Source organism: Suncus etruscus, chromosome 12 (genome assembly GCF_024139225.1).
Source record: "Suncus etruscus isolate mSunEtr1 chromosome 12, mSunEtr1.pri.cur, whole genome shotgun sequence".
NCBI classification, from domain to species: domain Eukaryota; kingdom Metazoa; phylum Chordata; class Mammalia; order Eulipotyphla; family Soricidae; genus Suncus; species Suncus etruscus.
In genome coordinates, this window is record NC_064859.1 from 40,607,531 (window position 1) to 40,620,590 (window position 13,060).

The 13,060-nt window shown below is 38.5% G+C and overlaps 1 protein-coding gene across 1 annotated transcript in view; it reads right to left on the bottom strand.

Annotated features, from left to right (window-relative positions):
* The window catches only part of VWA3B (von Willebrand factor A domain containing 3B), a 240,712-nt gene that overhangs the window by 89,983 nt on the left and 137,669 nt on the right, over positions 1–13,060 (bottom strand). The window contains exons 15-16 of the mRNA XM_049784589.1: positions 12,564–12,566; positions 7,454–7,611 (exon numbers count right to left, since the gene is read on the bottom strand). Of these exons, the coding sequence (XP_049640546.1) occupies positions 7,454–7,611; positions 12,564–12,566 (161 nt within the window). The remainder of the gene's footprint in view (positions 1–7,453; positions 7,612–12,563; positions 12,567–13,060) is intronic.

Consider the following 13,060-nt stretch of genomic DNA (forward strand, 5'->3'; position numbering starts at 1 on the left):
AGCATCTCTGTCTGGTTTAGGTATCAGGGTAATGTTGGCTTCATAAAAGCTATTTGGGAGTGTTTTCGTTTGTTCAATTTCATGAAAGAGTCTTGCCAGGATTGGCAGTAGTTCCTCTTGGAAAGTTTGAAAGAATTCATTAGTGAATCCATCTGGGCCTGGGCTTTTGTTTTTGGGCAGACTTTTGATTACCATTATTATTTCATCAATGGTGATGGGGGTCTTTAGATATGCTACATCCTCTTCCTTCAACCGTGGAAGATTAAAAGAGTCCAAGAATTTATCCATTTCTTCCAGGTTCTCATTTTTAGTGGCATAGAGTTTTTCAAAGTAGTTTCTGATTACCCTTTAAATCTCTGTCATATCAGTAGTGATCTCTCCTTTTTCATTCCTAATACGAGTTATCAAGTTTCTCTCTCTCTCTTTCTTTGTTAGGTTTGCCAGTGGTCTATCAATCTTGTTTATTTTTTCAAAGAACCAACTTCTGCTTTCGTTGATCTTTCGGATTGTTTTTTGGGTTTCCACTTTGTTGATTTCTGCTCTCAGCTTTGTTATTTCCTTCTGTCTTCCTATTTTTGGGTCCTTTTGTTGAGTACTTTCTAGTTCTATTAGCTGTGTCATTAAGCTACTCAGGTAAGCTCCTTCTTCCTTCCTGATGTGTGCTTGCAAAGCTATAAATTTTCCTCTCAGTACTGCTTTTGCTGTGTCCCATAAGTTCTGATAGTTTGTGTCTTTATTGTCATTTGTTTCCAGGAACCTTTTGATTTCCTCCTTGATTTCATCTCAGACTCACTGGTTATTGAGTATGAGGCTGTTTAACTTCCAGGTGTTAAAGTTTTTCTTCTGAGTCACTTTGGAATTCACAAATAATTTCAGAGCCTTGTGGTCAGCAAAGGTAGTCTGCAAAATTTCTATCCTCTTGATATTATGAAGGTATGTTTTATGTGCCAGCATGTAGTTTATCCTGGAGAATGTCCCATGTACATTGGAGAAGAATGTGTACCCAGGTTTCTGGGGATGAAGTGTCCTATATATATCCACTAGGCCTCTTTCTTCCATTTCTCTCCTCAGGTCTAGTATATTCTTGTTGGGTTTCAGTGTGGTTGACCTATCCAGTGTTGACAAAGCAGTGTTGAGGTCCCCCACAATTATTGTGTTGTTATTGATATTGTTTTTCAGATTTGTCAACAGCTGTTTTAAATATTTTGCTGGCCCCTCATTCGGTGCATATATGTTTAGGAGAGTTATTTCTTCCTGCTCTACATACCCCTTGATTAATATAAAGTGTCCATCTTTGTCCCTTACAACCTTCCTGAGTATAAAGTTTGCATTATCTGATATTAGTATGGCCACTCCAGCATTTTTATGGGTGTTGTTTGCCTGGATAATTTTTCTCCAGCCTTTTATTTTGAGTCTATGTTTGTTCTGACTATTCAGGTGCGTTTCTTGTAGGCAGCAGAAGGTTGGATTGAGTTTTTTGATCCATTTAGCCACTCTGTGTCTCTTAACTGGTGCATTTAGTCCATTGATGTTGAGAGAAAGAATTGTCCTAGGATTTAATGCCATCTTTATATCGAAATTTGGTGTGTCTTTTGGTTAGTATTGTTTTAAATTAGGTCTTTCAGTTTTTCTCTTAAGACTGGTTTTGAGTCTATAAAGTTTCTGAGCTGTTTTTTGTCTGTGAAACCATGTATTCTTCCGTCAAACGGGAAAGTGAGTTTTGCTGGGTACAGTATTCTAGGTGAAGCATTCATTTCATTCAGTCTTGTCACAATATCCCACCACTGCTTTCTGGCCTTGAGTGTTTCTGGTGACAGGTCTGCTGTAAATCTCAAGGATGCTTGCTTGAATGTAATTTCCCCTTTTGATTTTGCTGTTTTCAGAATTCTGTCTCTATCTGTGGGATTTGTCATTTTGACTAGGATGTGTCTTGGGGTGGTTTTTCTTGGGTCTCTTTTGGTTGGTACTCTTCGAGCATGCAGGATTTGATCACATATATTCTTTAGCTCTGGAAGTTTCTCTTTAATGATGTTCTTGACCGTTGATTCTTCCTGGAAATTTTTTTCCTGGGTCTCTGGGACTCCAATGATTCTTAAGTTGTTTCTGTTGATCTTATCATAGACTTCTATTTTCATCTGTTCCCATTCTTTGACTAATTTTTTCATTGTCTGCTCATTTGCTTTAAGTTTTTTTTCCAATCTCTCCTGCTGTATGGAATTGTTATGTATCTCATCTTCCACAGCACCAAGTCTATTCTCAGCTTCTGATATCCTGTCCCAGAGCTTATCCATTTTGTCATTCACTTCGTTTACTGATATTTTAAGGCCTGTTAGTTGACATGTTATTTCAGTTTAGAGTTTTGTGATTTCTGTCTTCATATTTTCTTGATTCTTATTAGTGTTCTGTTCAACTCAATCCATGGTTTCTTTGAGTTCTTTGAGTATCTTCCATATTGCTACTCTAAAGTCCTTATCTGAGAGGTTGATTAGTTGGTTGGTCATTAACTGGTCATCAGAATTGTCATCTTCATTCTCTATGTCTGATGCTGGCCTGCGTTGTTTCCCCATTGTCACACTTGTATTGTGGGTTTTTCTACGTGTTGTGGTGGTATTCATTGGTTATATGATGCAGGCAGCACACTTCTCTGGGTCCGCCCTTTCTGGATGGGCCGACTTGCCTCCAAGGTAGGGGAGTCCTCTGTGGATGAAGCCTCACACAGGATCAAATCTTAGGCCCGAGCATGCAGCAGAGAAGACAGTCTGGGGAGAAATTCTTGCTTCTGTGATCCAACACAGTTCTTAGTGTGTTTTTTTTTCTTCTTGTGATGGTGTTCTTTTTTAAGAAAGAGTGCACGGCTGCATAGCGAAGTGGAGCTAAGTGCCTTCTGGAGCCTCTTTTCAGCCCACTCTCAAGAGGTTCACGCAACAGGATAGTAGAGAGACACACACAGGAAGCACTCACAGTTTTTCAAAGTCGGGCCCCACTGGACAGGCGTAGTTTTCACTCGCTCGCTGGGCAGCTTCAGAATGCTGTATTTTTGGGGGTTCGCTTCCCAGGACTCTGAGGAGAGCTTCAAGAATTCAGAAAAGACAGGACAGGGCTCCCTTCAGGTCCTCTGTTTCCTCAGAAGAAGCACAGCCGGGTGGAGACTCTGCAGGTAGAGCAATCAGCACTCTGCCTGGAAACCCCCACATCCAGCCATTTCTTACTCACTCACTTGCTGGGTAGCTTCAGTTTTTTTGAGGTTCGCTTCCCAGGGCTCTGAGGTGAGCTTCCAGAGTTCAGGAAAGACAGAGAAGTGTAGGACAGGGCTCCCTTCAGGTCCTCAGTTTCCTCAGAAGCAGCACAGCCTGATGGAGACTCTGCAGGTAGAACAATCAGCACTCTGCCTGGAAACCCCCACATCCAGCCATTTCTTACTCACTCACTGGCTCGCTGGGTAGCTTCCGAATGTAGTTTCTTTGGGGTTCGCTTCCCAGGGCTCTGAGGAGAGCTTCCAGAGTTCAGGAAAGACAGAGAAGAGTAGGACAGGGCTCCCTTCAGGTCCTCAGTTTCCTCAGAAGAACCCCTTAATTATTTTTAAATTTATTTTTATTTATTTTTTCCTTTATATATGTGTGTATATATAGTCTTGTTTTTGTTTTCTTCTCTTCTTTAACTTCAGCTTATTTTGGCTCTACTTGGTACAAAAACCTACAAGAAAAAGTCTTGCCTGGGATAAAAGCTCAGGTTAAAATCAGGGCATAGAGATGATGGAGCCTGACACTCTTACCCCCAAATGCACCAGCAATATAATATCGCACCATTTCTTTTTGCAAAGGCCTACTAAAAAGGGGAAATTTTTACTTATAGAAACAAGCTCTTATCTACTAGAAATAAGAACTCATAAATTTTACAATACAGGGACACCTCTTACCTTGAACATATGTTGTGTGGTCCCAACTTAGACTCTATGTGATTAGACAGTGACCTTCCACCCCCGAAACCTAGATCTCAGACATAGAACTGACATAGTTATCTGCAACAGCTTCAGTAACCAAAATCTCTCTGGGACATTCTGAAAATAGCTCTGACACCAACATGAGCCAGTTTTGATATAACATCCTGACAATGAGGAAATGGCAACAGCTTGATCCAAGAGCAGGTTGTCTTATCTCACCACCTAATGATAAGATAAAATCAGAAGACACATCATCTTTCGATCTGTGCAAAAGCCAAGATCACTAACTACAGAAGACTGACTGAGATAACCATGACTGAGCAGAATTTATCCTGGGACCAATAAGAAAGACCCTAGTATAGGCTTTGGCTTATCATCTGTACAACATCCAAGATCTCTAATTCCAGAGGTCTGGCTGAGACAACTGCAGCTGAGCAGAACTTCTGGAAACATAATGAAAGATGCTATTCTAGGCTTCGTCCTAGAATCCGTGCAAAAACCAAGACCCACCAACTACAGGAGACTGATTAAAACAACAGTGATGAAACAGAACTTCTAGAACTGTAATGAAAGACTCCATCTTAGGCTCCATCCTATGACTTGTGCAAATACCAAGATCTCTAGTTACAGAGGACTAATTTTATCATCCACGACTGAACGAAAAGTTTCCAGACACCACACACACACACACACACACACACACACACACACACACACACACACAAAAAGCCTAGGAGAGAGTAAAAGAGCATGTATGAAGCCTGTAGTTACTCCCATGACAGTATGCTTCAAGGGTGGAGAAACCTTGTAACACTTAGGCCAAGGGAATTCCCTTTCTAATCTCCCCAATATTTACTGTGCCTATGCAAAGAAAAGGCACACATTTTTTGTTTGTTGTTTGTTGTTTGTTTTTCTTTTTTGCTTTGTTTTGTTTTTCTTTCAGGATTGAGATTATTGTTTGGATGTTGTATTTTCCTTTTTTTTTTTTTTTGGTCTTTGTAGGGTTTTTTGGTATTGTTATGTTTTTCTTCCTTTTCCCTTTCTTTTAAATTGATATTTATAGCCTCTAGCAGGACTCCGCCCACTTGTTGCTTGTTTGATTTTCACCTCCCCCCTTTTTTCTTTTTCCTTCAAACAAAACCACATAACTTGAATCATCTAGTCTGCCTCATAAATTGAGGGGGAAATAATGGATGGTATCAAGACCAAATAGTCATGTGAACATTGAGTAGAAATAAAAATGATCAGACTTAAATACCAAATACAAAGCCAATGACAACAGAATTGATACCCAATCTACAACAAGCTAGACACAGAAGGGACCACTTGTACTAGCAGCCTGGGGGGGCAAAGGAGAGGGATATGGGATGCATGCTGGGAACAGGGGTGGTGGGAGGACAACATTGGTGTTGGGAATGCCCCTGATTCAATGTACCTAAAATATTACTATGAAAGATTTGTAATCCACTTTGGTCAAAATAAAAATTATTTTTAATAAAAAGTTGTTTTTTTGAAAAATAAACAAGATTGATAAACCACTAGCAAAACTCACAAAGAAAAAGAGAGACAAACTGGATTGATAAACTTGATAAACTGGATTAGAAATGAAAAGGGGAGATCACTTCAGATACTGCAAAGATTCAAAGAAGCTATTCACCCAACACCCATCAGAAAAGGGGTTAATATAAAAGATATACAAGGTACTGACAGAACTTTCCAAGAAACTATACAAAAAACTTTACATCTAACCCCATCAACAAATCAGAAGAAGAAATGAACAATGTCTCAAAGAAGAAATACAAATGTTCAAAAGGCACATAAAAATGCCCCACATCCATCTAGTTCAACCTTTATGGAAAGCAATATGGAGATTCCTCCAAAAACTGGAAATCGAGCTCCCATACGATCCAGCTATACCACTCCTAGGAATATACCCTAAGAACACAAAAATACAATACAAAAACCCCTTCCTTACACCTATATTCATTGAAGCACTATTTACCGTAGCAAGACTCTGGAAACAACCAAGATGCCCTTCAACAGACAAAAGGCTAAAGAAACTGTGGTACATATACACAATGGAATATTATGCAGCTCTCAGGAGAGATGAAGTCATGAAATTTTCCTATACATGGATGTACACAGAATCTATTATGCTGAGTGAAATAAGTCAGAGAGAGAAAGAAAAACGCAGAATGGTCTCACTCATCTATGGGTTTTAAGAAAAATGAAAGACATTCTTGCAATAATAATTTTCAGACACAAAAGAGAAAAGAGCTGGAAGTTCCAGCTCACCTCAGGAAGCTCACCACAAAGAGTAATGAGTTTAGTTAGAGAAATAACTACATTTTGAACTGTCCTAATAATGGGAATGTATGAGGGAAATGAAGAGCCTGTTTAGAGTACAGGTGGGGGTCAGGTGGGGAGGAGGGAGACTTGGGACATTGGTGATGGGAATGTTGCACTGGTGATGGGTGGCGTTATTTACATGACTGAAACCCAAACACAATCATGTATGTAATCAAGGTGTTTAAATAAAAATTTAAAAAAATGCCCCACATCACTAATCATCAGGGAAATGCTAATCAGAACAATTATGAGGTACCATTTCATACCACAGAGACTGGTATACATCACAAAAAAACAAGAACAACCAGTGCTGGCAGGGATGTGGAGAGAAAGGAACTCTTATTCACTGTTGGTGGGAATGCTGTATAGTCCAGCCTTTCTAGAAAACAATATGGAGATTCCTTAAAAAAGAAAACTGGAAATAGAGCTCCCATATGATCCAGCTCTACCACTCTTAGGAATATTCCCCAAGGAACACAAAAATATAATACAAAAATGCCTTTCTCTCACCTATATTCACTGCAGCGCTATTTACAATAGCCAGAATCTGAAACAACCAAGGAGCCCTTCAACAGATGAATCGCTATAGAAACTGTGGTACATATACACAATGGAATATTATGCAGTCATCAGGAGAGATGATGTCATGAATTTTCCCTATACATGAATGGACATGGAAACTATTTTTTTTTTTTTTGGTTTTTGGGCCACACCCGTTTGACGCTCAGGGGTTACTCCTGGCTATGTGCTCAGAAATCGCCCCTGGCTTGGGGGGACCATATGGGACGCCGGGGGATCGAACCACGGTCCTTCCTTGGCTAGCGCTTGCAAGGCAGACACCTTACCTCCAGCGCCACCTACCCGGCCCCAAGGACATGGAAACTATTATGCTGAGTGAAATAAGTCAGAAGGAGAGAGATAAACACAATAGTCTCACTTTTTTATGGGTGGTGTCTCACTCTACCCCAGTGGTACCCTGACCCTGTCAGGATAATTCCTGAGCACAGATCCAGGAGTAAATACTGACCACCACTGAATGTGACCCCAAAACACAAAACAATACAGATTTAGTCTTCTTTCAAAATAACATATGGCTTTTTTTCCTGCTTTGTTTCATTGAAGGAAAACTGTTAATAAAATTGCAAACACATTGTTCACTGATACCTGCATGGAGCACTTTCTTTTTATGAGTCTTTTTATCTGAAGGGTCCTTTTGTACTTTTGTCATAGGTAAGGAGGATAGTAGCGTTGATTCAACACCAGAGTGGTGTTGTGCACAATTTTCTGCTGGCAAAACCACAGAAGAGATTTCTTTTGCATGCCTGTTTTAATTTAAAAGGAAGACAAGGGGGAAAAAATTGAAAAAGAAAACACAAAACTTTTATGTCCCTAATTTAAAGAAGTGAGCCCTCATCTCTGTCAATTTGGGTAATATAGAAAAAGTCATTATCTCCATTCCATGTAGAAGAGTGAGTAAGGATAAATTACTGACACACAAAATAACTTTACCTTAGCCTGATATTAGCTATGACGCACACCACACTTTCTTCCAGCCCAGCCCTAGCTGGGCTCTTTTCTCCCATAAACTGTAGGAAACTTTTGCTATGCACTGACTGCACAGAGCTGATTAACAGGAGAGAGAGGCAGCAGCAAACAAGAACACTGCAGAAATCTGTTTCTCTAACCTATTGAGCAGTTAGCTTTTAGAAAAGCCAGAAAAAAATGGGAATTCCAGTTATATTGTGGCAAAAGTTTGGAACAAGGGGCCCCAGAAATAACTGTAAATGCATATCTGATACACATCTGACGCTCAAAACACAACACACAAAAAGGAGTTTTCAGAACAATGGCCAACACTGTGAAGTGTGTTGTCCCTTGCCCTCATGCCTAACTCCATAGAATCCCTCACCCCAGTTGTACAGCCCCCTCACTACTGCATCCAGTAATAGAGCAGGCTCCCATAAATTTGTACACTTCAAGTCTCCTGGGGTATGATTTGCAGTGTTTGAGAAAAGAAGGCACAGAAAGGTGACTTGGGAGCTGTGACTTTTTTCACTTGGTAGAATATTAGAGCAAAACAATTTACTTTACACTACAGCTTAGTGAGTTAACCAACTTTTCTAAATTTATTATAAGGACAGAGAAACATAAAGTCTATAAAGTTGGGTGCTTTTTTTTTTACTTGTCTTGATATTCTTTAAGTTCTTATGTATTTGCACTGGTGATGGGTGGTGTAAAAAAAAAGTTCTTATGTATTTGACAATCCCTCACATGAACCCTCCTTTATCTACTATAACTTTCATGTTATAACAGATGAAGCTGAGGATTGGAAAGACTAAGTAAATCTGTCTTATGTAATACATCATGTGAGAAGCCTTAATTAAAACACTGCTCTGAGTGATTCTAGAACCTGCCTTCTTCTAGAGGGCAAGAATGATTGGGGGTAAGGGGCGAATCGACTCATGACTTTACCAACAGCATATTCAGCCAGCCAAATAATTAAGGTAGCTTCCAAAAAGCAGTTGGTAATTGTGTACTGAGATTCAAGTTCTCTAAATTTAAAAAGATGTATGTGAGTTTTCCAAAACAAACACTTAAAAAAAGTAATACTATCTCTTTTTATGATGGTCCAGTACATTTTTACTGATCCCATGCCGTCTTCAGGCATAATAAATTTAATTTGCAAAGAGGAAAAGTGAGAGTTTCAATAAAGTAGAAATAATCACAAATAAATACATTTTAAAATTCTTTCTTTTTTTTAAAATTTTTATTTAACAACCATGATTACAAGCATGTTTGTAGTTGGGTTTCAGTCAGAAACAGAATATTCCCCTTCACCAATGCAACATTTTCACCACCAATGTCCCACAACTTCCCCACCCCGCCTGTATTTGTGACAGGTATTCTACTTCTCTCATTCTTTAATATTGTCATCTTACTTGTTAGTGTAGTTATTTCCCTAACAGCATTCACCATTCTGTGGTGAGCTTCAAATTGTGAGCCAGTTCTCTGGCCCTTCCAGCCCTTAACTCTATTGTCTCTGGGCCTTATTACAATAATGCCTTTAATTTTTCTTATAACCCATAGATGAGTGAGACTATTCTGTGTCTATCTCTCTCCCTCTGACTTATTTCACTCAATATAATAGATTCCATGCACATCCATGTATAGGAAAATTTCATGACTTCATCTCTCTTATTGGCTGCATAATATTCCATTGTGCATATGTACCACAGTTTCTTTAGCCATTCATCTGTTGAAGGGCATCTTGGTTGTTTCCAGAGTCTGGCTATAGTAAATAGTGCTGCAATAAAAACAGGTGTGAGAAAGGGATTTTTGAATAGTATTTTTGTGTTGCTAGGGTATATCCCTGGGAGTGATATAGCTGGATCATGTGGGAGTTCAACCTCCAGTTTTTTGAGAAATCTCTATATTGTTTTCTATAAAGGATGGACTAGGTGGCATTCCCACCAGTAGTGAATAAAAGTTCCTTTCTCTCCACACCCCCACCAGCACTGATTGTTCTTGTTCTTTGTGATGTGTGCCAGTCTCTGTGGTATAAGATGGTACCTCATTATAGTTTAATTTGAATCTCCCTGATGATTAGTGATGTGGAGCATTTTTTCATATGTCTTTTGGCCATTTGTATTTCTTTTTTGAGGAAGTGTCTGTTTATTTCTTCTCCCCATTTTTTTGATGGGGCTATGTTTTTTTTCTTATTAAGGTCTGTCAGTACCTTGTATATTTTTGATAATAGCCCCTTGTATGATGGGTATTGGGTGAATAGTTTCTCCCTTTCTGTGGGTGACTTTTGTATCTTAGGCACTACTTTCTTTGAGATGCAAAAGCTTCACAACTTAATATAGTCCCAACTGTTTATTGCTGCTTCCACTTTCTTGGAGAGTGCTTAAAGGAGGCTTGAAGATGCCTTTAGTCTCAATGTCATATAGTGTTTTACCCTCATGTTGTTATATGTACCTTATGGTTTCAGGCCTGATATCAAGGTCTTTAATCCATTTGAATTTGATCTTTGTGCATGGTGTTGGATGGTGGTCTGAGTTCACTTTTTTTTTGTTTTTGTTTTTGGGCCAGCAACTCAGGGGTTACTCCTGGCTCTGTGCTCAAAAATCGCTCCTGGCAAGCATGCAGGACCATATGGGATATGGGATTCGAACCACTGTTGGTCCTGGGTTGACTAATTGCAAGGCAAACATACTACCACTGTGCTATCTCTCCAGCCCCTGAGTTCACATTTTTGCAAGCGGCTGACCAGTTGCCCCAAAACCACTTGTTGAAGAGGCTTTCCTTGCTCCATTTTGGATTTCTTGGCCCTTTATCAAAGATTAGTTGATTCTATGTCTGGGGAACATTTTCTGAATACTCAAGTATATTCCAGTGATCTGAGGATCTGTCTTTATTGCAATACCATGCTGTTTTAATAACTATTGTTTTGTAATACAATTTAAAATTAGGGAAAGTAATGCCTCCATATTCCTTTTTCCAAAAATTGCTTTAGCTATTCATGGGTGTTTATTGTTCCAAATGAATTTCAGGAGAGTTTGACATTCTTTGAAGAATGTCATGGGTATCTTTAGAGGAATTGTATTAAATCTTAACAATGCTTTGGGTTGTATTGTCATTTTAATAATATTAATTTTTCCAATCCATGAGCAAGGTATGTGTCTTTATTTCCTTATGTCCTCTCATTTCTTGAAGCAGGCTTTTGTAGTTTTCTTTGTTTAGGTCCTTCACCAATTTAGTTTAGTTAACCCCAAGATATTTGAGTATATGGGGCACTAGTGTGAATGGGATTGTTTTTTTAATGTCCGTTTCTTCTTATCATTATAGGTTTATAAAAAAGACCATTGACTTTTGCATGTTATTTTGTAGCCCGCCACTTTGCTATATGAATCTACTGTTTCTAGAAGCTTTTTGGCAGAGTCTTTAGGGTTGATCTAAATATAGTATCAAGCCATCTGCAAAGAGTGGAACTTGACTTCTTCCTTACCTATCTGGATGCCCTTGATATCTTTTCCTTGCCTAATCACTCTGGCAAGACATTCCAGCACTATGTTGAATAAGAGTGGTGAGAAAGTGCAGCCTTTTCTTGTACAAGGCCTTTAGGGGAAAGCCTTTTAGTTTATCTTCATTAAGAATAATATTTGCCATTGGCTTGTGGTAGATAGCTTTGACTATATCACGAAAAGTTTCTTCCTTTCCCATCTTGATGAGGGATTTTATCAAGAATGGGTGTTGGACCATATTGAACGTTTTCTCTGTATCTATTGATATAGTCACATGATTTTTGTTTTTCTTTTTGTTGATATAGTGTATTATGTTGATTGATTTATGGATGTTAAACCATCCTTGCATTCCTGGATGAAACCAACTTGGTCGTGGTGTATGACTTTCTTGATGAGGCGTTGGATTTTGTTGAGGATCTTTGCATCTGTGTTCATCAGGGATATTGGTCTATAATTTTTGTTTTAGCAACATCTCTGTCTGGTTTTGGTATCAAGGTGATGTTAGCTTCATAAAAGCTATTTGGAAGTACTCCTGATTCTTCAATTTTATGAAGCCTGAAAAGGATTGATAGTAGTTCCTCTCGAAAAGTTTGAAATAATTCATTAATGAATCCAATTGGGCCTGGGCTTTTGTGTTGGCGAAGTTTTTGATCAACATTTTAATTTCCTTAATGTGATGGGGCTGTTTAGATATGTTACTTCATCCTTATTCAACAATAGAAGGTTATAAGGCTCCAAGAATGTATCCATTTCTTCTAGGTTCTCATGTTTCGTGGCATAGAGTTTCTCAAAGTAGACACTGATTACCCTTTGAATCTCTGCAATATCTGTAATGAACCCGCCCTTTTCATTTCTAATAGTTTGTCAAGTTTCTCTCTCATGAGTTTTCTTTGAGAGTTTTGCCAGTGGTTTATCAATCTTGTTTATTTTGTCAAAGAACCAACTTTTGCTTTTGTTGATCTTATGAATTGTTTTCTGGATTTCCATTTCATTTATTTCTGCTCTAATCTTTGTTATTTCCTTCTGCCTACCTATTTTGGTTCCATTTGTTGATCATTTTCTAATTTTATATGCTGTGTCATTAAGCTATTCATGTAGGCCCCTTCTTCCTTTCTGATGTGTGCTTGCAAAGCTATAAATTTTCCTCTCAGTACTGTTTTTGCTGTGTCCCATAAATTCTGATAATTTGTGTCTTTATTGTCATTTGTTTCCAAGAATGTTTTAATTTCTTCTTTGATTTCACCTTGGACTTACTGGTTGTTCAGTAGTAAGCTGTTTAACTTCCAGCTGTTAAAAGTTTTTCTTCTGTGTCCCTTTGTAGTTCACGTCTAATTTCAGTGCCTTGTGATCAGCAAAGGTAGTATGCATGATTTCTATCCTTTTGATTTTATGGAGGTATGTTTTATGGGCCAGCATGTGGTCTATCCTGGAGAATGACCCATGTGTATCCAGGTTTCTGAGGATAGAGTGTCCTATATATATCTACTAGTCCACTTTCTTTCATTTCTCTTTTCAGAGCTTGTATATTTTTGTTGGGTTTCAGTCTAACTGACCTATCAAGGGGTAACAGGGAAGTGTTGAGATCTCCCACAATTGTTGTGTTTCTATGGATATCTTCTTACAAGTTTGTCAACATTTGTATTAAATACTTTGCTGGTCTCTCATAGGGTGCATATATGTTTAGGAGTGTTATTTCTTCCTGTTGAACATATCTCTTTATGAGTATAAAATGTTCATCTTTGTCCCT